Source organism: Cucurbitaria berberidis (genome assembly GCF_010015615.1).
Source record: "Cucurbitaria berberidis CBS 394.84 unplaced genomic scaffold K460scaffold_3, whole genome shotgun sequence".
In the NCBI taxonomy this organism is placed as follows: Eukaryota; Fungi; Ascomycota; class Dothideomycetes; order Pleosporales; family Cucurbitariaceae; genus Cucurbitaria; species Cucurbitaria berberidis.
The window spans coordinates 1,125,708-1,153,446 of NW_024468937.1; the positions used below are offsets into that span (position 1 = coordinate 1,125,708).

General features: G+C 52.4%; 12 protein-coding genes across 12 annotated transcripts; 7 read left to right on the forward strand and 5 right to left on the reverse strand.

Annotated features, from left to right (window-relative positions):
• Positions 1-1,770: 1,770 nt before the first annotated feature.
• K460DRAFT_285528 (extracellular metallo proteinase 1) lies at positions 1,771-3,814 on the forward strand (the record flags this gene model as incomplete). Its single annotated transcript, XM_040928824.1, has 4 exons — positions 1,771-2,118; positions 2,167-2,558; positions 2,606-3,574; positions 3,631-3,814. The coding sequence occupies 4 exons, from the start codon at positions 1,771-1,773 to the stop codon at positions 3,812-3,814; spliced, it is 1,893 nt and encodes a 630-aa protein (XP_040787454.1).
• A 441-nt stretch (positions 3,815-4,255) lies between these two features.
• Positions 4,256-5,217, forward strand: K460DRAFT_100212 (uncharacterized protein). Its single transcript, XM_040926485.1, has one exon. It carries the CDS (start codon positions 4,392-4,394, stop codon positions 4,968-4,970), a length of 579 nt encoding a protein of 192 aa, XP_040787455.1. The 5' UTR covers positions 4,256-4,391; the 3' UTR covers positions 4,971-5,217.
• Positions 5,218-5,542: 325 nt separating this feature from the next.
• K460DRAFT_394684 (HET-domain-containing protein) lies at positions 5,543-7,606 on the forward strand (the record flags this gene model as incomplete). The annotated part of the gene is made up of 1 exon (XM_040936009.1): positions 5,543-7,606. One exon carries the CDS (start codon positions 5,543-5,545, stop codon positions 7,604-7,606), a length of 2,064 nt encoding a protein of 687 aa, XP_040787456.1.
• Positions 7,607-7,716: 110 nt separating this feature from the next.
• Positions 7,717-8,264, reverse strand: K460DRAFT_354764 (uncharacterized protein; the record flags this gene model as incomplete). Its single annotated transcript, XM_040931818.1, has 2 exons — positions 7,717-8,095; positions 8,161-8,264. The coding sequence occupies 2 exons, from the start codon at positions 8,262-8,264 to the stop codon at positions 7,717-7,719; spliced, it is 483 nt and encodes a 160-aa protein (XP_040787457.1).
• Positions 8,199-9,034, reverse strand: K460DRAFT_100243 (uncharacterized protein). The gene has a single exon (XM_040926486.1). The coding sequence runs from the start codon at positions 8,747-8,749 to the stop codon at positions 8,291-8,293; it is 459 nt and encodes a 152-aa protein (XP_040787458.1). The 5' UTR covers positions 8,750-9,034; the 3' UTR covers positions 8,199-8,290.
• A 284-nt stretch (positions 9,035-9,318) lies between these two features.
• On the reverse strand, positions 9,319-11,229 carry K460DRAFT_405174 (fatty acid/sphingolipid desaturase; the record flags this gene model as incomplete). The annotated part of the gene is made up of 4 exons (XM_040936811.1): positions 9,319-10,230; positions 10,280-10,687; positions 10,744-10,933; positions 11,051-11,229. 4 exons carry the CDS (start codon positions 11,227-11,229, stop codon positions 9,319-9,321), a joined length of 1,689 nt encoding a protein of 562 aa, XP_040787459.1.
• A 1,848-nt stretch (positions 11,230-13,077) lies between these two features.
• K460DRAFT_310848 (cleft lip and palate associated transmembrane protein 1) lies at positions 13,078-15,544 on the reverse strand. The gene is made up of 2 exons (XM_040930168.1): positions 15,278-15,544; positions 13,078-15,209 (listed from the first exon to the last, which is right to left on the reverse strand). Exons 1-2 carry the CDS (start codon positions 15,320-15,322, stop codon positions 13,248-13,250), a joined length of 2,007 nt encoding a protein of 668 aa, XP_040787460.1. The 5' UTR covers positions 15,323-15,544; the 3' UTR covers positions 13,078-13,247.
• On the forward strand, positions 15,545-16,573 carry K460DRAFT_336652 (uncharacterized protein). The gene is made up of 2 exons (XM_040930977.1): positions 15,545-15,814; positions 15,877-16,573. The coding sequence occupies exons 1-2, from the start codon at positions 15,753-15,755 to the stop codon at positions 16,493-16,495; spliced, it is 681 nt and encodes a 226-aa protein (XP_040787461.1). The 5' UTR covers positions 15,545-15,752; the 3' UTR covers positions 16,496-16,573.
• Positions 16,574-16,927: 354 nt separating this feature from the next.
• On the reverse strand, positions 16,928-19,694 carry K460DRAFT_365844 (uncharacterized protein). Its single transcript, XM_040933256.1, has 5 exons — positions 19,171-19,694; positions 18,753-19,098; positions 17,645-18,699; positions 17,392-17,596; positions 16,928-17,343 (listed from the first exon to the last, which is right to left on the reverse strand). Exons 1-5 carry the CDS (start codon positions 19,285-19,287, stop codon positions 17,141-17,143), a joined length of 1,926 nt encoding a protein of 641 aa, XP_040787462.1. The 5' UTR covers positions 19,288-19,694; the 3' UTR covers positions 16,928-17,140.
• An 867-nt stretch (positions 19,695-20,561) lies between these two features.
• K460DRAFT_283670 (putative citrate synthase) lies at positions 20,562-22,238 on the forward strand (the record flags this gene model as incomplete). The annotated part of the gene is made up of 6 exons (XM_040928675.1): positions 20,562-20,663; positions 20,720-20,784; positions 20,841-20,925; positions 20,983-21,030; positions 21,083-21,699; positions 21,749-22,238. The coding sequence occupies 6 exons, from the start codon at positions 20,562-20,564 to the stop codon at positions 22,236-22,238; spliced, it is 1,407 nt and encodes a 468-aa protein (XP_040787463.1).
• A 480-nt stretch (positions 22,239-22,718) lies between these two features.
• K460DRAFT_365848 (mitochondrial DNA replication protein YHM2) lies at positions 22,719-24,594 on the forward strand. Its single transcript, XM_040933257.1, has 6 exons — positions 22,719-23,061; positions 23,113-23,137; positions 23,199-23,217; positions 23,283-23,379; positions 23,435-24,107; positions 24,160-24,594. The coding sequence occupies exons 1-6, from the start codon at positions 22,968-22,970 to the stop codon at positions 24,212-24,214; spliced, it is 963 nt and encodes a 320-aa protein (XP_040787464.1). The 5' UTR covers positions 22,719-22,967; the 3' UTR covers positions 24,215-24,594.
• Positions 24,595-24,900: 306 nt separating this feature from the next.
• On the forward strand, positions 24,901-27,602 carry K460DRAFT_100437 (uncharacterized protein). The gene is made up of 4 exons (XM_040926487.1): positions 24,901-25,026; positions 25,211-26,650; positions 26,761-26,913; positions 26,961-27,602. Exons 1-4 carry the CDS (start codon positions 24,973-24,975, stop codon positions 27,528-27,530), a joined length of 2,217 nt encoding a protein of 738 aa, XP_040787465.1. The 5' UTR covers positions 24,901-24,972; the 3' UTR covers positions 27,531-27,602.
• Positions 27,603-27,739: the final 137 nt, after the last annotated feature.

Here is a 27,739-nt window from a genome sequence, read left to right on the forward strand (position 1 = left end):
TTGGCTATGGAAATATTTCAGTAATAAGACTTACTCGAGTTTGAACGAGGTACCTCTCTGCAGAGTGAGCAGTTTATCTAGTATGAATAAAATTACAAGTGGAGAGTGGCCGACCTGCTGGATAGACTCTCCACTCCGCAACGGTTTGAGGAGCAAAAGTACGCTCTCCCTCCGTGCTAACATGCTCTAACAGGTCTTCGAATCCTTTTCCTATGGATTGTCTTGTTGTCTATAGGCGATTCGGAGACGGCGGCTTCCGGAAGTGTGGCTAGGAATTTGACGCATCTGTTCCCACGTATCGTAGAGCTCTGGGCATTCGTATTGTAAAAAAGTTTGGTGAAGGAGTAGCAGGGTTGCAAAGAATTTCGTAAATACTAACTCATTACTATTTTTGTTGCAACCCTGAAGTCTAGTTTAGTCATAGTCACTTCGCATTATAAATTACTTTTCAAACGGCCCGATAGCTGTACATTATTGGTGGAGTTTATAGATTCACAGGGATTGCGTAATAATCACGGGAAGAAGGGCAAACCAGGTAAGACTGCCAAGTCTTTTACTAATCGTTCATGATAACAGATCACATAATTGGGACTATTAGCAACCTTCACCTCCCTAAAATGCGCTCTAGGCTTTAGAAGGTTGACCTCTACAAAACTCGGAAGACTTGCTTTTCTTTGATTTAGCTAGATGCGGTGCTGGTGAAGATGCCTGATCATCTCTGACTCAGGCAACCCCTTCACTACAATCACGCGCCCAACGAAGTTTAAGCTAGTCATTTGAAACCAATAGTTCTAAGCACGCCATGCTCACCGCGCATCACGAGGTTGTAGTGATCCAGATCCCATACCCGGCTTATCGCTCGCCTCGCAACTTGCCCCCTAGTCAATGTACCAATTCGGAAGGTAGATCACCATGTCTCGTGTCTCGCTGCATCTTATCGGCGGCTTACTTGCCTTCCAATATTGTCCATGTATTAAGTACCTTCTAGAGTGCTGATACTGTCCAGGATGGCTGGCTTTACATTCTAAGATCGGCCATCCCAGAAGATGTGAACCCTAGAGGGAGGTAGAATAGGCCCGCTTGATACGAGTCAGGTACATGTTTACCCTAGTCCCATACTTCTCTGTAAACTAATCCTTTTCGAATTACAGTCAGATGTGTTCCTGAACTCGCGATGGGGTCCACACCAGCCATCTTGTTGAGGGACAGACATCGCCATCACCATCACACAAATTTCTCGTCAGCTCTGCAACCCTCTGCCTATCACGACCCTCATTCTTATCTTCCTTTCAGTGCCAGCCGTCGTTCACTCCTTCTGTTCTCAGCAAGCATCGTTCGTGTGCAATGCCGATCTGCTGCCCTTCCCATTACAGGGCCCGGCATAGCCAAGCAAAAACTACGGGTTCATGGCTACAAAACGGGCAAGTGATATGGGCCCGTGCGTTAACGACCATGAAACACACTCGAAAATATCCTTCGTTAGATTGCTTACACGGAGGATTTTGCGAAAGAGGAAGTTCTGTACTGAAGACCCAAAAAAAACTCTACCAGGCAGTACGAGCACACTTGCCAGGATACCTACAAACCTACACCATCCGAACCGGAGTGTCCAGATGAGGAAGCTCATGATGGCCGCCCCCCACCTCCTAGAAAAGTGTGATGGGCTCCGAGACATCGCCAGGTGGTGTATAAATATTTGCTCGTTCAGCAGAATACCTTTCTTCGGACAGGCGAACCTTCAGATCGCTTTCCTACATTCACTCGCCCAACATGCAAGCCTCTTTGCTGGCTAGTCTTGTCTTCTGTGCCCTCGTTGGCGCGCATCCTACGGGACATGCCGACAGCCTCGTTGGCCGTGCCGTTGATCTCAATGCCTTCCGACTAAAGGCTACGTCCAAGTACGTGAACGCTTCGGTCGCTGTCACTGAACCCAGTGTCCGCAGCGGGAAGCGCGCCGACTATGTTGAGACGGCTACCGAGTTGGTCAAGTCTACTGTGAAGGGAGCCACCTTCCGGGTCGTTGGAGATCACTATACCGGTTCGAATGGAATTTCCCACGTCAACTTCAAGCAGACCGCCAACGATATCGACATTGACAATGCCGATTTCAATGTCAATGTAAGTATGACGGCTCTCTCCACCTCGCATTTTCCTGACGGTCGATAGGTTGGCAAAGATGGATCCATCTTCTCCTATGGAAATTCATTCTTTACGGGCACCATCCCCCCGCGTCCGCTTACAAAGCGCGATGTCTCTAATCCGGTTGATGCACTGAAGACCGCGACTAGCACACTCCAGCTCCCTATCGAAGCTGAGAAAGCTTCTGCTGAGACTGCCGAGGGCAAGGAAACCTTCACTTTCAAGGGTACCTCCGGCGCAGTTCAGGATCCTAAGGCCAAGCTCGTCTACCTCGTCAAAGCTGATGGATCATTGGCCCTTACCTGGCGAGTTGAGACCGATATCTTGAGCAACTGGTTGCTTACCTATGTTGACGCTGGTACAAACCAAGCTGTTCATGGTGTTGTGGACTATTCTGCGGATGCCACCTACCAAGTCTAGTGAGTTTTGGCATATCCAGAGACCTATTGTTGCTAATTATGTGTAGTGCTTGGGGCCTGAACGACCCTACTGAAGGTGCCCGTACTATTGTTACCAACCCCTGGGATATCAAGGCTTCCGAGTTCACTTGGCAAGGGACTGGAACTACTACTTACGATACTACCCGTGGCAACAATGGTATCGCTCAGTCCAACCCAAGCGGAGGAAGCGCTTACCTCAACAACTTCCGTCCCTCGAGCCCTACCCAGAACTTCAACTACCCTTACACTACCGCAATGTCGCCGCCTTCGTCCTACGTCAACGCCTCTATTGTGCAGCTGTTTTACACGGCTAACGAATACCACGACCTGGTCCACCTTCTTGGATTTAACGAGAGAGCTGGAAATTTCGAGGTGAACAACAACGGCCAAGGCGGAGTTGGCAACGATCTGGTGATCTTGAACACCCAGGACGGCTCTGGAACCAACAACGCCAATTTTGCCACGCCTCCTGATGGCCAGCCTGGTCGCATGAGGATGTATATCTGGGATCGATCTACGCCTAACCGGGACAGCAGCTTTGAAGCCGGTGTTGTTATCCACGAGTACACGCACGGAGTCTCTACCCGCCTCACTGGTGGCCCTGCTAACTCCAACTGCCTTAACGCTCTCGAGTCTGGCGGTATGGGCGAGGGCTGGGGAGACTTCATGGCTACTGCCATTCGCCTGAAGCCTGCCGATACACGCGCTAAGAACTACCCTATGGGCGCTTGGGTTTTCAACAACCCCGCTGGTATCCGCAAATACGTCTACTCTACCTCCTTGACAACGAACCCCCATGTTTACACTGATGTGAACTCGCTCACCGCAGTGCATGCTATCGGAACGGTATGGGCCACCATGCTGTACGAGGTGCTATGGAACTTGATCGACAAACATGGCAAGAATGACGCGCCAAAGCCTACTTTCAACGCTGCTGGTGTGCCCACCGACGGAAAATACCTCGCCATGAAGCTTGTCATTGATGGCATGGCTCTGTAAGTCTTTCTCATCTAATCTTTGCACTGCTCATAGAAGCTAACACAACCTTCAGGCAACCGTGCAGCCCCAACTTCGTCCAAGCCCGTGATGCCATCATCGACGCCGATACTGCGCTAACAGGTGGTGCCAACAAGTGTGAGATCTGGAAGGGTTTCGCGAAGAGAGGTCTCGGAACGGGTGCTAGGTATAGTGCTACCACGAGGACTGGCAGCACAGCACTGCCCAGTGGGTGTTAAGCGGTGATACGCGATTGTAGTGTAAACAACTGCATTGACATGAGTCATTTTTGTTCTAGCTACCCCTGCTCATGTCTTGGTCAATAGCATAACGTTAGTAGGGGTCTAGCGGTGAGACAACGTCACTGTAGATAGAACCACACTAGCTACGGCAGATCGCTGCAACGCGAACTTATATCATAGAATTGATGCTGAAAGATATCCACGCTCACCTCGATTCCAACTCTTTCACGCTGTTTTCTGACGTTGATTATGCATGTGTTTGTCTTCCGACATATTTAAGAAGTCTTAGACACAGTATCTAAATCTCACACATGCAGAGAGACACTATTGCTGTCTAGTAAGGCACAATCAAGTTGACGTATACATCAAACGCAAATAGCAAGGACACTGCCTTGTGAGCACACAATTGGCGTACAAACGAGGAGCTTCAAGCTTGATCTCAGGTACTAAGTAATCCGTTTCCTTCCTCTTTACTCTTACAGAACATATTCACTACATTACATTCTCCCAAGACTGGACGTAAAGACAACAAGAAACCAAATCGTCTATCGAAAAAGCCACCCAACCCGCCGCAATGTCCCAACAACGAACATGCTTAACCCAACTCTCCCAACTCCTCCAAAACACCCTAAACAACATGCCCACACTCTCATCACCATCATCTAAATCAACACCATCACCAAGCCCCCACAACACGGGCCTAATCCTCCCCTTCCCACCACGACAATATCGCATTCCCCCACTCGCCTCTGCATTCGCCCCCTCAAATATCCGTCCACCCCGCCTGACGAACCGCCAAAAGGCCGAAGCGCTGGTAGAATATCTGGCGTCTACGGATCGTCAGCGTAGCTTAGCGGAAACAACAGCATCTACGGACGGCACGTCGTGGGAACTCCGCGTGGCAGATGTGGATGGCTGGGATGTAGGCTGGGAGAAGAGCACGCAGATGTTTGTTAAGAGAAAGGGGAGGGGCGCGTTTCGGTTTGAGGGGAGGGTTATTGAGGGCTGGGGGGTGGTAGAGGAGTGGGAGAGTGAGAGTGGCAGGGATGAGAAAGATGGGGGCTTAGAGGATGGGTTTGAGTACCGGGTGCGGTTGGATGGCTCTGAAGATGAAGACGAGAAGGAATACGGGGTCGCTATTTCCCGTACTTGACCTGTAGCCTTGCAAATCGCTATATGACTGGACATTATAACAGACCCAGGTAACTCTCATGAGAGCTAGATTCGGAAAAAGCTTAGTCGCAGTCAGCCTTTGAAGTCCCCACAATCAAGGAAGTCTCCATCTTGTAATTCAATTTAGCCATTCATAGACTTGTCGTTCGTACTAGCTGTTCACGTAATCTGCCTTCACTCTTGAAAGCTTCCAATTTTGGCTAGGCAAACAGTGAAGTGGACTCACCGGTCTATCCGCTCCTTAGTGGATGTAGATACCCAACAACTGGACGCTACATTATCTTTAGGGGTGGCGAAGCGCATTCAAGTATGCAGCTATCACTTAGCCTGCTCAAAAACCGGTCAAGTAGTGTAGGGAAGGTTTCGGTCTCTCAGCCTTGTATGCCTTCTTTCGAGGCCTCAGGCAACTATATGCCCTTTATATTCATTCTCGTACCTGTACCACGGCAATTCCAGAGTCAATAAAACAAAGGCTTATTGTAATAAGTTATTTTCTACTCCCTAGAACATACATGTACAGGCTAACAGCAATGTGAAATGGATGCAGTCTACATGTCAAAACCTGTGAACACCTCGCAAGAGGAATTCCGGCTTATCACCATCGATTCCTGCTCCACTTCTAATTTCATGAGTTGCACCTTAGAGACGACGTCTCTACGAGATATGACGCAAGCCTATCGCAAATTTGTCCAGCAGCGATCCTCTGCAGTACCAAGTCTCACTGCCGTGCTTGCAGACTGGCTCGGGACGGGAAATGTTGGGATATTCCCAGACTCAACACACCACCGGTTTCAGTGGGGCGACTATTGTGCGTTAAGCTATGTATGGGGCAATACCAAGGACACTACAAACATTTTCGTCAACGGCGTTGAGACGCAGGTTACCAAGAACCTGGCAGAAGCATTACACAGACTTCGCGAGACCGGGCAGTTTTCAGGTCGGTTTCGGCTTTGGGCAGATGCCTTGTGCATCAATCAGAAAAACAACGTAGAGCGCAGTGCACAAGTTGGGGCTATGCGAATATTTTACTCACAGGCCTGGTCGGTAATTGGTTTTCTGGGGCCGCAAGAAGACGAGAGCGACAAAGCTTTGGATCTCATCGGTGCTCTATCGGACATCTACCACTCCAACGAGAAGTGTGAGGAGCTGCGGGAGAACATGATGCAGGAGAAGTATTCGCATGTGCCGGGAAGCTGGCTTGCTCTGAAGCGTCTAACACTACGTCCATACTGGGAGCGGCTATGGATCATGCAGGAGCTCGCACTGGGCGGTGCAAGGACGGTGTTGATCTGTGGCTCAAAACGCGTGAGCTGGCAGACGTTTTGCCGTGGCTTAGGCGTCATCCAATTCTACCTTTGGGTTCCTCGACACAAGGCCATCGACTACGATCGCCAGGCGGAACCCAGCTCGAGGGACAACGGCAACTGGTACGACACTCGCACACTGGACCATATCTGGAAAGACCTATGGCAACTGACTCAAGTCCAAGAGTCTAATTCCCATGCTGCAAATCTGACCAGGCTAATGGAGATGGCAAACTCGTGCAACTGCTCCGATGCTCGAGACAAAGTCTACGGCTTGCTCGGTATCATGGACCCACTGCTCGCCCGAGCCATTATCCCCGACTACACTAGTGATGTGGCGACAGTGTTTATCCGGACAGCGGACGCGTACATCTCGACGTACCGTAATCTTGAATTGCTGCGGGATGCCAACCTATGGGGCAGAGTCGACACTCCTTCTTGGGTGCCCGACTGGACATGGAGTGGACGAAGTCGCGACAGCCGACCTGATGATTTCTTCCAGCCCGACTTCGCCCAGCGCGAGAACGGCGACGGCACCATGGAAGCGCGTTCCTATTGCGCCGATCGCGGCCTTCCGTTCGCTTTACCTCGACGTACTGGTCGCTACCTGGTAAGCCAAGCAGTAAAACTCGACACCGTCGATGGTCTTGGGTACACTCCCGAGGCCGAAAATCCAGCCATGATACAGTCACAAATACTATCAAGCAGCGCATATGGAGATTCCAACACTATTTCAACGCAACTGTCCATTGCGCTTTACGCAGGCCGAAGACGCAGAAAGGAAGACTCACAAGCCCTCTTGAACTTTCCACTCACGCTAGAAGATGCCGAAAAACAATTCCGTACACTCAGGTGGAAACGTTTCGTGTATGATTTGGATTACTATTATAGTAGATGGACCACGTGGTTTTCCAGCAACGCTGATCTCCTGGTAGGAGGACGGCATCTGCGAACCTACTTCTCCGGAAAGATCCCAGACGATGCAGATGTCTATGATTACTGGTCAGCGTATCAGGGGTGGGTGAGAACTGCTCTCGCGGGTCCTCGAAGGTTGGTGACCACAACCGCTGGCCGTATCGGGTGGGTGGAATGTGCCAGAGGTGTTCAAGTGAACGAGGAGCTGGAAGTACGTAGAGGGGATGTCTTTGCAGTCTTTCCAGGATGCTCAACGCCGATATTGCTTCGGCCAAGCAAGGAGAGTGACGTCTTTCAAGTCATCGGAGAAGCTTATTTGCAGGGCGTTATGGAGGGCGAAGTAGAAGAGTTGGTTAGGAGCAAACAATGCGAGTTGCAGTGGGTTCGACTTTGCTAAACAGTTCATGCATGAGAAGATACAGATCATTCATATTCAAGTCATTTAACTTTGGAGTAAGTGATCTAAATATTATTTTCCTTCCATCAATCTTACTACTCCTACCATACTTACAAAAAGTAGGCAACACCACCCACCAGCACCGCCAGCACACCACCCTGCAATCTCCCTTCGCCACCCGCAATACCAGCGGCAGCATTAGTAGACTGCTGCGCAGCCGCGCTACTTGAAGCAGCCGCCCCAGCACCGCTCGCCGCCGTCGTTCTAACCGACGAGGTGGTAGATACAGCAGCAGGCTTAGTAGTAGGCTGAGCGACACCACTAGGACAGTGCCAGTGATCGCCATGAGGTTCGCAAGTCGAAGCCGTAGCTGGATGGTCATGTTCGTCGTCGTCGTCGTCGTTATGGGAGTGCGATGTCGTGACAGCAGGAGTAGGAGTCGTGACGGCAGGAGGTGCCGTCGGCTCAGCGACGCCAGACGGACAATGCCTATCCACCATGTTAACCGCTACTCTCTAAAACAACCGCATCCATCCCACGTGAAATCAACGTACCAGTGATCCCCATGAGGCTCACAGCCAGCCCCCGTAGCAGACACACTATCCTGCGCCCCAACCCCCGCGGCAGCCGCAGCGCAGAACACCATAGACACCTTCATCGTGACAGGTGTATAAGGACGGCAGACTATCGAGTGTCGAGCGCGTTCAACGAAGGACAATAGGGATCCGTGTCTTGAAAGTCCGTCCGAAGCAGAAGATTTAGTGTGAGGGATAAAAACAAGCCAGCCAGCTCCGTACTCCAAACGGTTCTTCGTCCTATATATACCTTTCCGACATGCGAGTTGAGATCCCCCCAGCCAAGGCCGCGAGATACCTTGGCAAAGGCCATTGGGGTACTCATTTTCCGGCAGCGACCCGTAAAATCAAGCTTGATAACTAGATAACAGTAAAGAATCTGCTGAGCATGACGTCGGTAGCGGGGAAAAAAGATTGTTGGGTGCAGAACGTGGTTCTTGGCGTGTTGTCGGTTGAGTTGGTGGTGAGGGATAAAGGTAAGAAGAAGCGGCGATTGGATTGGGGAGCTAGCAGGGCGTCTGAGAGATGGGAATGGTGAGTTTGCTGGAGGAAGGTCAGGTGTTTGCATCGCTGTCGTTGGGAGAGAGAGGAGAGGAGATGGTTTAGTTTTATGTCGTAGCTATGTTGGAGTGCGAGCTATTGGTTGATACAGCATGGATAGTCATTGCCTACGCACCGGATACCTGGAAACCCTCTAGACTAACGCAGGTACCAACAACCTTGGAACTGACACTTGGTGTGTCTTGTTCTTATAATATTCGCAGCCTGTCACATGTTAACCTAGTATAAAATTAGTTGCCGACTCCCACTGGAGGGTGGTCACTCATGGACCTGCCTTTCGACGAGAGCGCAAGTAGTCGACACCCGTGGTTTGAATGCCAGTACTAGGCTGCGCCAATTGCACGACTTCCATGCAAGTTAGACACCTTTATCGATACTAACGGTTCCCGTTACGAAGGTGTTGATGTGCGATCAGAGTCAAGCCACGTGTATACCGGCTACACCAAGCACTTGAATGATTATCGTCCATTGTACCTCTATGTATCGTTATGGGAAGAAGTCTAATGTTACAAGGGGGTTGTATGTACAAACGAAAGGAAAAAGTTTTAGTACTGCACATCCGCGACCAGCGGGATATCAATGCAGTCCACTCTCTCCCGTCTCGGCCATGGACTTCTGGCAGTCGACCATCATCTTGGCCATCTGGCCAACCTGTTCCAAACGGCTCAGAACGACCTTGTTGCCCTCGACAAAGTTGTAGCAGTGGTACTTGACGCCCGTCTTTGCGGAAAACTCGCGCACTAGCTCCTGTCCTCTGCGCAGGTTGTGGCGCGGAACCCTGGGGAAAAGATGATGCACAGCCTGGAACTGCAGGCCTCCATGTACCCAGTCTAGCCAGGCGGGGCAGTCGACGTCCATGGTGGTGCGCATTTGGCGTTGCGGGAAGGACTCGGTGGGGCCGAGGTCGGACGTGGGCATGCCCCAGTGAGAGAGGGTGATTTGCACGTGCAGGATCATGGTGACCAGATGCGACGTGAGAACGAAGCCGATGCGGATAGGCCATGTAGGCAGCGTGACCCAGACCAGCAGATATCCAAAGATGTACCAGTAGCAGCACATGAAGACGATCTCGAGGGGCCGCGTCCACCATGCAGCGCCCAGTTGAGCGGCGCGTGGCGAGCACAAGTGCAACCAGCCCAGAAAGTACAGGTTGAATCTTGCAAGTGCCATGACGGGGTAGTATGTGTACTTCTGATACGGGACCATGAAATCACAAGCGCCGTCCCACACAAACTGGAAGTTGTAGAAGGACGACAGGATGGACTTCATGTAGGTTGGAGACGTGGAAAAGAGAGGGATGTTTTGGATGTCAGGGTCGTGTTCGGGCATGTTGGTGATCAGGTGATGCACGTTGTGCGACGACTTCCACCAGCCGATGCTGAGACCGCAGCAGAAGTCGGCGATGAACGCACCGATAAGGGTGTCAGCGACGAAGTTGCTAGTGATGCCTCGGTGGCCGGCATCGTGGGCGGTGAACATGATTTGTTGCTGAGTCGTGTTAGTTTGCAGTGATTTAACTGGACGAGAGTAAACTTACCCAGAACAAGCCCAGGAACACGGCAGATGAGAGATACCACTTGCAATAGAGCAGAGAGGCGAAGGCAGCAAACAAAAAGCCGTATCGAAGCGACTCTTTTGCGTATTCCGAGTAGCGACATTGGTAGAGTCCCTCGTCTTTGAACTGCTGATGTAAAGCGCGGTAGTCCTCTACGATAGCACGCTGCGTCGCGACGTCGAGCGAGGGGTTGTCTCTTATGCCCTCTTCAATCTCCCTCTTTTCCTCTTCGGTAGCAAACTGCTCCCTGTGCCTTAACTTGTCCTCGGCAGTGTCAATGGTTGGTGCTTCGGATTCGAGCAGAGGCAGCTTCTCGGGATCGGGTGTGACGCTCGTTCGGCGGACGCACGAATTGACAGGCATCAACTTCTTGCTAATAATGGCAGCAGCCTTTGCATTTTTGTCAGCTGTCAGATGGAGCAGGGCGGAGTGACGGGATAACGCACGGATCCAAGATCCACGCTCTTCCGTGACCTGTGGCCATCTCCATGTGCAATCACACCACTCTTCTCTCCGAGCTTGAGGTTCTTGTAGAATTCGGGGGAGCGGATTGGAGGCTCGAGATTGGCCCAGGGTAGTTCTACGCGGCCAATGCGATGCTTGGTCATCATGAGCAGTGCCTTGTTGGTGTGGTAGCTGGGTGAGGTCAGTCTAAAGTTCATCAAGTGCTTACGCTGCCCCACGGGCGCGGAACACAGTGAGGCGGGCTTTGCTAGAAGCGGGAACGCAGGGACCCCCATGGAGACGACATACATGTTGATTTCGTCGGTCGCATCTCTGCCCACCATGTGCAGGATTGCAAGACGGCCGCCAGGGTGTTTGTCGATCCATTCTCCCAGGTGCAGGACGTAGCCTTCGTGAATGACAATGGGCTGGTTCTGGGCAATCAGACGCTGGACCTCTGCGGGGGAAACAATTCGGTGCCGCGACATGATGGTGGTGGTGGTGGTGGTGTTTGTGGTCGTGGTCGTGGTAGTAGTGGCGGCGGCGACGGCGACGACGACGGTAAATAAGGTAGAGGGCGCGGACAGGGAGCGAGTTTGTACCAGACACGGGTCGGTCCCTATTAAGGTGGTGGTGGTGGCGGCAGAGTGATTGCGGGCTTTTGGTGGTGCTTGCTTGCTTGCTCGCACCTGAGTCGCTTGGGTCAAGTTACCGCGTGCACGGCTTCTTTCCCCGAAGACAAGCGGATTCGTCTGGGCGAAAGGGGGCTGAGTAGGTAGCGCACCATACGTCACCTTCTGGATTCGCTCAACCGTGCCATTTAATCGCCCACGTCCCAGACTCGCAAAGAACACCCCCCCAAAGTCCCACCGCCAAAATGCAATGCAATCCCCTTCGGCACGCGCAACAGGGCCCCCAGACGCCGTATGCCGTAAACGAACAGGAAAAACGCCATCTGGGGGCCTATGCGGTCCGAGGCCAGGCACTGGACTGGAGAGAGCGGGTGTCTACACGGTATCGAGCCTAGGGTCTTGGCCTTGGCCGTGTCATTGTGGAGTTTGGAGCCGTCTGGAGTCGCACGCCTCCAACTTGGATGCTGGTGAACCATACGCATGCCCCCTTTAGCCCCTTACTACATTTGCTGCGCTCCGGAGCTTGTGGTGGGTGGCGTGAAGGTGTGCTGAGACGGACTTGTGCGCGGTGATCAGAAGATTCTCTCTTCGCAGCCAGCCAGCCTTGCATACGAGGACCTGGACCCTGTGCGCGCGTTAAATTGGGGGACACAAGCCTTCCTTCAGCCCAGCCAAGGAGGCGAACATGCGTCCAGAAGCGGACCATCCGCCCGTTACCGTTGTGCTGAATATTATCCAAGAAGAGCGCCCAGTAATGTCGCGCGAAGATTCATCTCGTCGTCGTCGCGTTGCGCTGCGCGTCTCTTGCTTATCGCTGCCTCTGCCCCACTATGCAAACCCGACTCCTCAACCTCTTCACCAGTCGATCGCCAGTCGACTCCGCTGATAATCTGCCTGGGCATGTTTGCGAAAACTGGGTCCTTTGTCCCTTGGCTCGACCGTCGTACAGTAAGAATCGTTTGCTTTCCAAGACATTTTCGGCGTGTTGGGCGGTGCAACTCTGGAATCGAAGCAAATACTCTTCTCTTCTCTTCTCTTTTTCTTCGCGACTACTGCTCCACAGTGAGTCAAAGGCTACCAGACGGGGTATGAGGGCTTCCTTACCATGTTGCTACTAGAGGACTAATATGAGGCCTTCTTACCTGCCTGTACTACGATGCTTGTGTCAGTGTGCAAGTGCGCAACGTCAGTTTTCTACTCCAACAAGACAACTCATGCTGAATCTGTCTGTTCATCGCTGTAAACGCATTTCGCCGACTACAATCAGGTCAAGCGTCGAACATGCATGGATGGCCTCGGGTATGTGAGAATCGCCTCGAGTATGTAATGTGAGAAATGTCGCTGCTGGAGACTTGCCCGCCACGGATGCCTTTGCCTCCTTCTCAGCCGGGCGCCCTCCCTTAAGTATGAATCCAGCCACCCCCGGCCTTTGCTCGCACCCCGCGGGAATTTCGCCTTCGTATGACTGGGAATTAGTAAGAACCGTCAGACGGCATTATCGGTCTTTGCATGTTTTCCTGGGTCCTTTCGCATGCAAGGTGCGAGTTCGCCATTCTTATGATTGGGCCCCGGAACGCTGCGGATGTCCTGGGGGTCTGTGCTACTCGCGATAACTGGAGAAGCACCTTCAGCCCCTGATTCGTGCCCCTCCGCATAGCCGCGTAGCTATCAAATCAGTTGCCATTGTGCGAGAAATTAGAGTTTGGGTTGTAGATCATGGTTTGTATACGTGGTAGAAGTATTTACAATTATGCGTCGATCGCAATGTGCATCTATACCGCGACCATGCTATATACCATTCTTACAACTATGTTTCTGCCCCACTTTCCCCTTCTCCCCTCCCCTTCTCGTATTGTACATGACTTTACTTTGTTCTACCTCTTCCTCTGCTTTGCCTGGCCCTTGGTTTGGCTCCCCGTCGCTTGTGCTGCCTTCTCCTTTTCGACCTTGGCTACCTTCTCAGCATCTGGGACCTTCAAACTCTTGTCGCCATCGGGGTACGCCGCCAACGGCCTGTTTGCATCCTTCTCCTCCACCTCCTCGTCGTCACCACCCTGGCCGAATTCGTTGATACGGCTATAGTCAACCTTGTACTTCCACGTTTGGAATATGTACACGAAGAAAATGACATCGTCTCGCAGCGTGGCAAGACGATGCAGCGTAGGCATCTTGATCGTAAAAGCAAATAGATCGTCAATAAAGGTATTGAGGAACTTGTAAGTCATGGCGCGGCCAGGCAAATGGGCGACGGATTGCAGGCGGTAGTTGATGTACAGCGAGGGCACCATCATCAGGAAGCCGTAGGCGTAGACGGAGCCGACGAGCGTGGTGATGATGAACGAGTACCACGACTTGTGCGTGTCGTACATGAGCGAATAGATGGCGTATGCAATGAGCAGGGGTACCGCCACCATGTAGAGGTACCTGAACGCAATTTGATCGTACTCTTCAGTCTTCTTCTCCGTCTCAGATAGCACATGCTTGTCCTCGAAAACGATGGTGTAGGGCAACCAGGAGCCCGGTGCTGTCGGGCGAACACGGACATTGACCGACTTGGTGATCTTCCAGGCTTCGATAGCCATACCCATGCCCTGACCAAACAGAATCATCCACGACGTGTTCTCATTGTTGTCCAGGAGGTACAGGAAGATTACAGCTTGCATAAAGACATTAGCAAGGATGGTGCGGACCGAAGTACCCACGTTGTCCTTCTTCTTGCGCCAATGCTGTACGTCATTCTTAAAGGCCAGCATCTCGAAGACCATGTGGAAGACGGAGACGATGGCGGTGATGGCAAGCAGGTATGAGTTGCTGTCGATGAGGATCTCCTTGAACATCTCCATTTCGGACCCATCACCACCCCCTGGCGTAGACTGGCCTGATTGGGCGGCTTTGGCGTTGGCGTTGAGGTTCTCGTCTACTGAAGCAAACAGATTGTACTTCCAGTGGGCGAGGTTGTTGATATTCACATTCAGCGGGAGAGTCGTGACCGTGTCGTTGAGCTCAATCATGTGCTTCTTAAGCTGCCAGAAGGTGTTGCTGAAAAGGATAGGATAGTACCAGCCATGCTGGCCAGATGCATCTCGAGCACCGCTAGCCTCGAGCTGAATAAATTTCTTGGTTCCAGGGTGCAGATTGGGATACGATATGACACCGGCGTCTGGGATCAGAGAAATGGTAAAGTTGGGATGATAGTAGGAAGCAATGACCTTGGGCGCGTTCTTCTCCGCCTCGGTCTCCTGGGCATCCTTCTCCGGCATGTCGCTCAACAGGTTCCTTGTCTTCGCAATCTTCTTCTTGGCATGGTATACAGACAGTGGCCGGATAAAGTGGTACGCCTTTGTGGTGTCATAGCCTGGCTGGGTGGGGTCAAGTACGCTGCCGCTCTGAGCGACGTAGAAATGCGCGAGTAGTGTTGCATTGCGCTGCACTTCCTTTGGCACGGTAAATTCGGTTTGAATCTCCCGCTTCTGCTTGTAGTCGCCAAACACAAAGTTCTTCTCTTCGATCAACAGCGACTCCTTGGGCATCTTCTTCAGCGCGGGCATGGCGATGGATGGCGAGATGTACATGGAGATGTCGAGCGCGGTGCCTACTGGCCACATAGGCGCAATATTCCACGGTACCGGGCTGATCTGGACATCGGGCTCGAATTGGCGCGGGCGATTCTCCCAGGCGGGGATGACTACGTTTGCTCCATTGGGGGTGGTGGAAGCGACAGATGCGCCTTGCGCAGGGTCGGCGGTGGGAGTCTTTGTGATCTGAGGCAGGATATACTTCATGCCACCTTGGATGAGGAGGAAGATGCCAACGCTCTGAGCGATGGACATGAACACCTGCGCCGCACATGATTAGCTATCCATCGCATTATGAGATGAGAGGGGCGGTTTCGAGCTTTACTTACGCTCTTGCCCTCCTCAGCCGGCGGCTGTGCTTGTACCCCAGACATGGTTGCAAATCTGCGGAATCGCGCGATTCCTTCTTCACAATTTGCAAATTAAAGCGAAGTGATGCGGAGTAAGTTTGCAGAGATGGATGTTAGCTTGGAGATATCACGTATATGCCAAGGCCCCGCGAACAAGGGCCGGCTGACCAACGAGAAGGCGGCAGACGGCACGAGCAGGGCAGTGACGAAATGCATGCCTCTTTTGAGAGCTTCCCGAGATGCAGCTACTACGAGTCGATAGAAACCACGAACAGGCACATGTGGGTAGGCTTGGACCATCGTTGACGCATATGTAACCCAACGCTCTCTTGTACACCGTCGCTTTCTCCACTCCTTTCCTGTTCTTTGTACGACAGCCCCTCCTTGGACACGTCAATCGCCCCAGACACTGCGTTCCGACTCACGTTCCGACTCTTGAGACTCGACATTCGCCATGGTGAACAACAATGCAACAGCCAGCAATGGCACAGCCAAGCAGCCTGTAGTCTGCGTATTGTATGTGCCCCGCCTCCAGCAGCTTGACTATTCTCAAGCACCCGAATACCAACACCCCACAGTTGCGGCGCCTCTGAAGGCACCTCGCCCGTACACATGGCCTCTGCGCGCGCACTTGCCACGGCCCTCCACAAATCCAACACCAAGCTCGTCTACGGCGGCGGTACAGTCGGTCTCATGGGCGAAGTAGCGCGGACCCTTGTCTCGCTCAGCGGCCCCAGCAGCGTCCACGGCATCATTCCGCAGCCGCTGGTCAGGTTTGAGCAAAACCACGACCCCGATGATATCACCTCGCACCGCATTGACGAGTCTATATACGGCCAGACAACCGTGGTAAAGGACATGCATACGCGCAAACAGATGATGGCCAGGGAAGTCGTCGCGGGAGGGCCCGGAGGTGGCTTCGTCGCCCTGTCTGGTGGCTATGGCACGTTCGAGGAGTTGATGGAGGTTACTACATGGAACCAGCTGGGCATCCACTCGATGCCTGTCATCATTTATAACGTCGACAACTACTGGACGGGATTGATCGATTGGGTCAAGAACGCCGTCACCAGCGGCTTCATCGCACCCACCAACGCAGGCATATTGTCCGAGGCATTGAGCGCCGACGAGGTCATTCAGTGTTTGAAAGAGTATGAGAATGCTCCCGGGCGATTCAACCTGACATGGGAGGATTAACAAAGTCCAACATAGTCAATATGACGACCAAAAACATGATATAATAAATAGCAAAAACAATCAAACACGTAGCAGCCCTTCTCCGTCGCACTTCGTAATGATGTGAACAGTCCTACTCAAACTGTTAGATACTCTTTTCTTAAGTTTTATATAAGCAACGAGATGGGTATCACAACGCTAATACAAGCTAATAAACAAGTAAATCTCCTCTACCAGTTAAACAGGGAAAATCATGACAGAATATAGGTATAAAGAGAAACGTTGGTTTTGTTATGCTTGAGCTCAGCCCGAGGGCCGGCAGTGCCGTATTAGATTGATGTTTTGCATCTCTTGATGCACCACCACGGCAAGCTTCAGTCACATCTGAGAGTATTATTGTGCATTTCTTAGTATATCGCGACGGGCTTCAGTCCCGTATCAGAATCGTGATTTGCGTCTCTTGAATAGCTGAGGCTGATCAGGCGGTACTATTGAGAAGATGATGCTTTTAGATTGTCTAGATTGCTAACCATGAATATGCTATTGAACTCTACTGCACCCCAATCAACGCCTTGCCATGCTTTGGATATCATAAGCAGATCAGCCGCCGTAAAGATACTGTAAAATAGCTCCCGTAAAGAAATAAACCAACGTATAAGATGATATTTAGAAACCAGGGAGTTGGAAGCCAAAGCCTGGGACAGCGGGAGGGACCGCGACGCCTTGTTCGGGCCGCGGAGAGATATGGCGAGGGTCGTTGGCCGGTTTGCGGAACTTTGGTTGCGCATTGTCAAAGCCGCGCCCGCCAAAATCCCCCCGCCCGTTGCGCCCACCCCGAGGGGCATCCGTAGGAACGCGTCGACTAATGGCTAGATGGGTTAGCGCCGAATATAATATTTGGCAAGACAACGACCTACCTTTTGAAGACACTCCAGCGCCAATCTCAATATCAGGCTCCTCCATTACCATGCCTCCCTCGAGTGGCATGCCACCTGTGCCACCATGTTCGGCGTTTAGGGCCCACTTGCGATCAGCATCGGTAAGCCGAGAGATGGGGATCACACTAATGCCGGTTTGGTAGTCACTGCAGTCTCGTGGGCCAAAACCAACTCCCCAACGTGTCTAGAGATGTTAGTACGTGACCATTGGCGGCGCAGCTTACTATCTTACCTGGCGCGCCTTCGACTGGGCCGTGGGATCCTGGAGGTTGTCCATGCCCTCCTTGGCAGCGACGGCATCGGGCCGTGTCAACATCTTAACAAAAGCATGTCGCTTGTCCTGGTTGACAATACACGTCTGAACTCTACCGAAACGAGCGAAGATACTCCGGATCTCACCTTCTGTTCCGCCAGCACCGCCTACGAACAAGGTACGACTATAGACTCTGATATGGTCGCGCGGCAGACTATCATCCCACTCGATATACTTTGACTGGACAAATGCATTTCTAGGCGGGCTAGGCTGTCGTCGAGGAGGCGTGCGTTGGCGATACTCATTACGATCATTGCGCCCACCCCGTTGTTTACCACGGCCGCGACCGCGCTCACCTCGCTCAAATCGTTGTGCGTTGCCATCAGGGCCTGCATTTGGGTCGTATACACCGTACGTGGGACTATCTCGACGGTTTGGATTGGGCGGAGATCTACGAATAGGAGACCGATGGAGTTGATAATCAGGCGATCGACTACGATCTCGCATTCTAGTGTCGTGCTGTTCATATCGGTCTGGTTGACCACCATTTTGTGCAACAGGTTGAGCCTGCAGTTGCGTCTGGGGGACGACTGCTGTCTGCGGTGGCAAAGGCATGCCCCCATTCTGGGCCGTAGCCAGTGCGTTTAGTACCTGTATTGCTTGATCAGGGGCAATTGAACCTGCACTCATAGCCTGTAGGATTTGGCCTGCTAAATCATTCATGCCAGCTGGTGGAGGAGGTAATCCAGGTTGTCCATTGGTTCCAAGGGGCGGAGGCACAAATCCTGGGGGAGGTGGTGGCGGTACCATATTCTGAACGAAAGGAAAAGCAGGTGGCGCTACAGCAGGCGCACCGTTAGTGGGGACATTTTGTTGGCTAAAGCCAGAAAGCGCAGCAAAAAGAGCATTCGGATCCTGCGTCTGTGCCTGTGATTGTGCCTGTGGTGGAGGGGCTGGTGGCTGCTGGTTAGTCTGAGCTTTGAAGGTGGGCCCTGCGCCATTGATCTTTGGCGGACTTGGCGGTTCATAAGCAACTGAGTCCAGTGGTTAGACATGCAAACGAACAAGGACGCGACGAAAGGCTTACTGTTCTGGCCACTGTTCAACTGCTGCTTGAAGGTTGCAAGCATATCGAGCGGAAACGTTTGGCCGCGCTCCCAGATGTCTAAGAGCTTCGATATTTTCTCTTTCTGGTTCTCGGGCGCTGACTGCACGAGATTACTCATTGCTACAGGAAGCACATCTCGGATCAACTGCACGCCGGAAGCATATGTTCCACGGGCAGCATTCTTAGATACGGCCTGGCCTGCCAGTTTAGCCTTCTCTACCCATTGTCGAGCGACCGAGTCTACAACGTATAGCACTCCGAGCTTGTGTGTGGCGGCGCTGTTCTGAAGCTGTTGCAGGATCTTTTGGACGATGACGGTGTCGGACTACAAGTGGGAGCAATGGCTTAGTATGGATCCTGTACGAACGGACATGGAAGGACTACGCGGCCGGCATACCTGAATGTTGTCTACGCATATCTTGGTGATGGCCTTGACCTTGGTTGGCGTGACTCCGGGTGGTTTTAATGCTTGAAGCGACTGCAACTGCGTCGTCAACTCGTGCATGGCTGCCATGGTTAGTGTGGTGAGAGAGCCGAGATGGCAAACACGCAGACTGTACTCGGGCGCGTGCAAGTCAAGAGGTGAAGCGGTGAGATCTAGGTTGGGAACGAGAGTAGAGCGATCGAGTAGTCGATCGATCTGAGCGCAAACTGGAAGACCAACGACCCCAGGTGTGATGCGATGTGCCAGGAGGACTTTGCGGTACTATGAGGACTTGCAATGTCGTGGCAAAGCGCAATGTAGCCGTCAAGCCTTATAATAGCCTAGAGGAAGTGCTTGCTTGTCACCCTCGTAGTTGCCTAGGTAGGTCGATTTGGCGGCGGAGAAGGCGGTTGCACTGCGCAAGCGTTTATACACTAGATGAGAGTCGCAGTAAGATGCAATCGCGAGAATGGGTGTTGATCTATGTCAAGCGCGCAGGTGCAGTTGAGGATGGCTGGTCGCATCTCCTTGGGCGCCAGGTTAGAGAATTCGGCGTTGGTGGCGCTGCACGTGATTCTGCCACCCCAAGCCCAACCAACCTAGGCACCTCGGCCAACCTTGGAACACGTTGAGACCCGATCGGCATGACAGGATTTGACGTGAAGACGCCTCTGAAACACGTCCACCGCCTCCTGCACGCACTGTATCGCGGGAAGAGTAAGACTTGTTTAATTGGATATACCGCGGTTTCTCATTTGTCGTGTCGCTTGGGGCTAGGTGGACAGGTGGACATGTTTGTGCTCTTCAGCTCCAACTTGGCCAATAATGACTTGAACAACGAAGCTTTACACAGCAAGAACCCACAAGAGACCCATATACCTAGACAAATACAAGGATCAACAGTTTGCCATGTCTTTAAAGCGGGATGGATGCGGGCATGCGGGCAACAGTAGTAGTTGGGCGGTATGTATGCAAACTATCTCGAGTGACCACAGTGCACCCCAAGTCATGATTGTTCTCTTGTTCAGCTCCTAGGCGGGAAGAAAACATGGTCCTACACACCGTCAAGCTCTTTTTCTTTTCTTTTCTTTTTCGAATACGTGTGCTGTCAAATTTGCCCATTAGCATCGGCTTACTTGAGGCGACTTCCGAGTCCCGACCATGGCCCGGTGTGTGTGTGTGTGCGGGTGGCCACGAAAGCGAACTGGGAATCCGTCCCGCCGATGATGATCCGTGCGCCTGCTCCAGCTCCCCAGCAAATTGATTGAGCTTCGCCGATATTTTCTCGCATCATTCCGCTCCTAGGCTTCTTGTCTTCTCCTCCCATCCGCACACCTTCTGCCATCCTTCTCCACACATCTCCAATGGCTTCTGCTCTGCGCTTATCGAGCGCCTTCCGCGCTGCCGCTCCTCTGCGGACCACAGCCTTCAATGGCTTCCGATGCTACTCGGCCGGCAAGACCCAGGTATGCGCCCTCCGCCGTGGCTTCTGAGAGCATCCGCTGACAATGTCGGAACGCAGTCGTTGAAGGAGACCTTCGCAAACAAGCTTCCCGGCGAGATTGAGAAGATCAAGAAACTCCGCAAGTACGTCTCAGGCACTCCCGCCCACGCCGCAACACACCATTGACAGGATATCATAGGGAGCATGGCAACAAGGTCATTGGCGAGGTCACCCTCGACCAGGTCTATGGTGGTGCCCGTGGCATCAAGTCCCTCGTCTGGGAGGTATGCGACCGCCTCATGGCTCCTCACTATGTCCATTGATAAGCTGACCATTTGTAGGGATCCGTCTTGGACTCTGAGGAGGGTATCCGTTTCCGCGGCAAGACTGTAATTATTACACCCAAAGCGTCTGCTAGAGGCCATTGCTCACACACTCCAGATCCCCGAGTGCCAGGAGCTCCTTCCCAAGGCCCCCGGCGGTCAGGAGCCTCTCCCAGAAGGTCTTTTCTGGCTTCTGTTGACCGGCGAGGTCCCCTCTGAGCAGCAGGTCCGCGACCTCTCCGCTGAATGGGCTGCACGCTCCGCCGTTCCCAAGTTCGTCGAGGAGCTTATCGACCGCTGCCCCAGCGACCTCCACCCTATGGCCCAGTTCTCCATCGCCGTCACTGCTCTCGAGCACGAGTCAAACTTCGCCAAGGCCTATGCTAAGGGCATTCACAAGTCGCAATACTGGGAGCACACCTTCGAGGATGCCATGGACCTCATTGCCAAGCTTCCCACAATCGCCGCCAAGATCTACCGCAACGTCTACAAGGACGGCAAGGTCGCGCCTGTCCAGAAGGACAAGGATTATTCCTTCAACTTGGCCAACCAGCTCGGCTTCTCCGAGAACAAGGACTTTGTTGAGCTTATGCGTCTGTACCTCACCATCCATACCGACCACGAGGGCGGCAACGTCAGTGCCCACACCACCCACTTGGTTGGCAGTGCCCTCAGCTCTCCCTACCTTTCCCTGGCTGCTGGCCTGAACGGTCTTGCTGGCCCTCTCCACGGATTGTAGGTTTCTCTCCCAATAATCTGAAAGAAAAATACTAACCATTTCCAGGGCCAACCAGGAAGTCCTCGTCTGGCTTCAGAAGATGAAGAAGGCTATCGGCAACGACCTCAGCGACCAGGCCATCAAGGACTACCTCTGGTCCACCCTCAAGGCTGGCCAGGTCGTTCCCGGATACGGCCACGCCGTCCTCCGTAAGACCGATCCCCGCTACGTTTCCCAGCGCGAATTCGCCCAGAAGCATCTGCCCGATGACCCCATGTTCAAGCTCGTCAGCCAGGTCTACAAGATCGCTCCTGGCGTCCTGACTGAGCACGGAAAGACCAAGAACCCGTTCCCCAACGTCGACGCTCACTCCGGCGTCCTCCTCCAGTACTACGGCCTCACCGAGCAGAACTACTACACCGTCCTCTTCGGTGTGTCCCGTGCTCTTGGTGTGCTTCCCCAGCTCATCATCGACCGCGCCGTTGGTGCTCCCATTGAGAGGCCCAAGTCTTTCAGCACTGAGGCCTACGCCAAGCTGGTTGGAGCTACTTTGTAAGAATACCCTGAACATGTGAGTCGTGGCCCGAGAGCGGATGGAGATTATGCTAGAGATTCAAGAGATTTCTCTGTACCATGTAGAACTGAGAATGTAGTGGATATAGCTTGTGAGCGTTTCGGTGCTGTAGTACTACATTTGGTGAACGACTTGTCGCAATATCATATCTTAACGTCCAGTACATTGCTTTCTCGTCCATGTACACATGCACATACACATATACAGTGCGCAAAGTGAGCGTCAACAGTGCGTTGTTTAGTGAATGGCGGTGAGTGGGGGACTGTGCAGGCGGCGGCCTATTACAGTAGCGGAATAGGCAATTACGTTGAGGAACGAACCCGATGTCCATTTTGTTGGGGAACCGATGCACCCAACGAGTTCGGACAAAAGCGCTGAAAGAGGGCAATGCGATGGTGCTGAGTTCGGAGACGGCTGAACAGACGACGGAATTGATTTTCTATCATCAGTACAATGCGCGGTTGAGAAGCCGAGCCGCAGTTCGGAGTGGCACAAGGCGCTAGTTCCGACATCAGCCTCATACTGGAGCGAGGTGGACAATCCCCCAGATGTTAGCTTCAAACACACAGACCACGCCTCGCAAACTAATCCCAATATTTTCGTTGTCTCTCCTTGCTCCCTTCTACTCTACACTCTACCCAAATCACTTTTGCGACGGAGCACCCTTTGCCTTGGTCAGGCCCCATACCTTCGACAAGACAACCCCAGAGAATGAGTTCCACACCTGTGACCGGCGTCCCCAGCGCGTCGATAAATGGCCCAGCGAGGCTTGAAAAGAAGCCCGTGAAGTTTAGCAACCTGCTGCGTAAGTTCTGCGGCGTAGGGAAGTGTGAATGTGTGCTGATTTAGCTATCAGTTGGCGCTGGTCTCAACTTGTTCGAGTAAGTGATTAGCCGCAGCAGCGTCAAGCTTCAATGAATCAACGCTGACAACACGCGATAGGGTCACTACTCTGGGACAGGTAATTTGACCTCAAAACCCTTCAGAAATCGCAAATCCGAGCAAATGACTAACTGCCGTCAATAGCCGTTGGAGGTCGTCAAGACTACCATGGCTGCCAACCGGTCCGAAGGCTTTGCGGGAGCTATTGGCCGCATCTGGGCACGCGGAGGAGCTTTTGGGTGTACGTTCTTCTAAACACTTGTTTTGGGGTGTTGGGCTAACGAGACGATGCACAGTCTACCAAGGTCTCATTCCGTGGGCCTGGATCGAAGCCTCCACCAAGGGCGCCGTCCTCCTCTTCGTTGCGTCGGAAGCCGAATACTATGCCAAATCGTTCGGGGCGCCTGACTTTGTCGCTGGTATCTCGGGTGGTATGACGGGTGGTCTCGCTCAGGCCTATGCCACCATGGGCTTCTGCACCTGCATGAAGACGGTTGAGATTACCAAACACAAGGTCGCAGCTACTGGAGCGAAGCCCCCGACCACCATCGAGACATTCATGGGAATTTGGCGCACGGAAGGTCTCCGCGGTATCAACCGTGGTGTAAACGCCGTCGCGGTGCGCCAGGTCACCAACTGGGGATCCCGCTTCGGTCTGTCCCGCGTCGCTGAGACCGGCATCAGGAGGGTGACTGGTAAAGAGCACGGCGAGAAGCTTAGCGTGGTTGAGAAGATCACTGCTTCGGCGCTTGGTGGTGGTTTGAGCGCGTGGAACCAGCCCATTGAGGTCATCCGCGTTGAGCTGCAGTCCAAGACTGTCGATCCGAACCGCCCCAAGAACCTGAATGTTGCCTCGGCATTCAGGTACATTTACTCCAACAACGGTATCAAGGGTCTTTACCGTGGCGTTACTCCTAGGATTGGGCTTGGCGTTTGGCAGACGGTCTGCATGGTTGCTTTGGGCGATGTGTAAGTTCTTCATCAGTCTTGTACTGGATATGTTTGGCTAACGAAAATCTAGTGCCAAGGAAGCTGTCGAGAAGCTCACTGGCGACAAAGTTACGGCTAAGCACTAGACGGCGTTTTGGATACTTTGACCTACGGATTTGATCTTCAGGTTGACATACCCACTACATATACTCGGGCGGTTTCGCGAGGATCGTAAACTTATCATAATAATCTCTGGCGTAATTCATCGGCATTACCGTGCTGCTTGATGCCTATGCGAGCAATTAGCGCAATTATGCTTCAACACATAGATGCTGCACATCTTACTATATATCGATGTTATGTCTGGAAGGGCCAAAACACTCTTTGTTGACAGTGAGATGCTGCGTTTCCAACAAAGTCTGTTTATGGAATTCTATGAGACTAGTCTGTGACACACCATTTACGAGAAGGCTCGAGAGTACCGCTTAACTATATACGGGGGACATGATCCTCGTTGCTTCTCCACCTGTCCGAATATGGCTGGACCCGTTTGCGGAGCTTAGGTATCCCAACTTCTTGGCAAATTCGGGAAATACTAAAAGACTAGCTGTTGATTTTCGAGCTGTCGAGCACCGTGTCTAGAATACAGTGATATTAAACCGCCCCGCATGTCTCTCACCCGCTATTAACGTTCACCACTAACGCTTTTCTCTGCTATTGTGCTGCTAGTAATCGTGAAAGCACCAGCACGTGGCAAGACCCAATCAGGAAGTACCTAGGTAGCGCGTTCAAGAGCTAGCTCACAACCATCAATCCGTTCAACCTACCAACCCTCTTGGACTTCCCAACTTCGACATCAAACAATCCTAGATCGCAGTTGGAATGCGGAAATGAGGAATCCACGATGTCGAAACATATCTCTTGCATACCGACGGGTGTGCATTTGGGATCGAGAAGGGTGAGTTTCTTCGATTGTTTGCCCCAACGCTATGGCATTGACGACGCGACCGACCAACGCTCCTCTTGGTCAATAATTCACGATAACGTAGCCCTTGAGACATTCGCAAAACTCAACTCGCCGTCCAACCCGAAGCTGCCTATACGAACGGTATATGAAAAGAACAGCTACTGACTTCTAGCAGTTTCCCGATCGCAACGACAGACCCAAGATAAAACCATGGCGCTGCGACCTTACCGCATTATCACAACTTTACAATCTTTACTTTCTTGCCTGCAATGACACAATTCATGTTTACCAGCCGAGCTTTCCAAGTCAGAAGCTATCCAAAGAACCAGAGCTTGTTTTACACCCGCCGATATCAAATTTCGCAACCGGATCTGGGGTCGATCCGCAAGATCCGCATTCTATTACTCGTATCCTTGTTGACTATCTTGGTCGCGAGGAGGTTCTTCTTGCAACCTGTGACGACGGCGATGTCGTTGGATACCGTATTAAAGTCATACATGAAACCCTCCTGAGTCTTCGATCGACTACAGAATCTGTCTACGAGAATAGAGTGGGGCCATTCTTGCACCATAATGTTGGTGCTAGCGCTTGGGGCTTAGCTATCCATCGGGAAGCTCGTATCATTGCATACAGCGCGAACACGCATAATATTACTGTTTTCGCGTATGCACTTGCGCATCCTGGATCCGACTCTGTCGATTCAGACTCTTGCGAGACCGAGCCGGCATCGGACTTTCCCTCGCCGAGACAAAAAGATCATGTGATTACTCTTACGACGGAGAGCAATGTTCCTTCGGTATCGTTCATCAACAACGGAGACGACCCGTCCGGGCGCTGGCTCATCAGCAGCTCGATTGATGGCAAAACTTTGATATGGGACCTACATCACCCCGAAACGCCCGCTGGAACCCAAATGCCCGCTCGAACTATTCAGTTGGGCTGGTGCGCAAGTGCCATGGTCCCAACAACGGCACCTCATTTGGACCCAGGGGAGTGTCTATGTATGGACCATTCAAACTATCCCCACGGTGCCTGGGGTGCTATGATGCTAGATACACGATCAGCGTATGAGATGTCAGCAGCGGACGAATCGACCTTGAAGCCCCACAAGACTGCGCCTTGCTTTGCAGATTTTACCATGTACAAGCATAGATTTACAGTAAAGGCCGATGAAAACTACCCTACCCCTGCGGGTTTCTATAGCTACGAGTCGCTCACCGATGACGATGACGGGAACGGATCTAGCGATATGATGGTCGAGGACTCTGAGATGGAAGAGGCTGAAGGCAGTTCTTCGAACCCAGAGGGCGGGCAGAATGAGATGCCCAATTCGAACGAGAGCTCGGATACGGACTCGGTGGAGAGTTTCGACGAAGAGGCTACGCAAGGGTCTGGTGTGTCTCAGGGCAGTGATATGCATGTCGAAGAAGATACTACACAAGGACTTGGTGTCCTTCACGGCATCTCTCCATCGATTCCTGATACTCAGCTTGCTCCGACCCAAATCGCTACAGGGTCGCCGCCTCAGTCCAACCCCCAGCCTACTCTTCCTCCACATCTCTCTGGAGCGCCACCGTGGTTCTTCCAGGTTCTCAACGATAATCTCTCTGCCGTGGTACGTACAGCACGATCTTTTGTGTGCTTTTCAAACGCTAAGCATTTCCCTCCCGTACTTTACGTCTTCCAACCGACCTGAATTTCCGCTGACTGTCCCTCCCTGTGTAGCCATGGGATCTCGATGATGATAGCGACGACGTCAATGAACCGTGGCCCATGGAAACGGGCGATCAAGGGCAAATGACATATACGAGTGTAGTTCGTCTGTCTACTAAGCAAGCGTACTGCGACATCACGGCTCTGTCCACCCCACAATTGCCAGTATGCATACACACCAGTTTTATCAGGATGAGCTGACGCCACCACAGGCCCAAGTCCCTTCCACCCCATGCGTAATTGTCACAAAAGACGAAGTATTCCTCGTCCAGCGACCTTTCCACCCCTTCGACGCCCGTGACTCCCGTGACCCCGTCTTAAGCATGCGCCGTCCATTGCATCCAGGACGCGCGCTTCTGTCTCCCAACTCGCATGATCGAATGTGTTACTTCTCCCAAATACCCGAGCTCGGCGTTTTCATTGTCGCGTCACCGCTTGGGCGCGCGGCTATCTTCAGCATATACTGGACAACGAAGACGGGGAATCCGTTGCCGCAATATGCATTCAAACTCGAGTACATACTGCCGTTTCGCAGTCGGAACGAGAAGGTGGTTTCGGAGGTGGGTGTAAGGGGCGAGAGGTTGGTTGGGGTGGCGGTTGGGCCGGTTCAAGGTATGCTTGATAAGCCACAGGACGGCGAGGGAGCGGTGGACGGAGAGTCTTTGGCACAATCGAGAAGATGGCGCCTTTTGATGTATCATACCGATCATACGGTGTTGAGCTTTGAGATTTCGAGGCAGAGGGCGAGCGAGTCGCCTGCTTTGAGTGAGCTGGTTGTCTAAGGTCTTTTGGGTTACGGGCTTTTGACTGGCGTGGAGGTTGCTTGGGTCAGTCAGCCATCGTCTTGACTAAATGCTTTGGGTATTCGTATAAATCGATAAAGAGAAAGTTGGAAAGTGTATTCTGACTCATTTTCCCACGCTATACTAATAACTAGATAAAAGACAACGACCGAAAAAGCATCCTAGCTCACATTTTTTGCCAGATATAC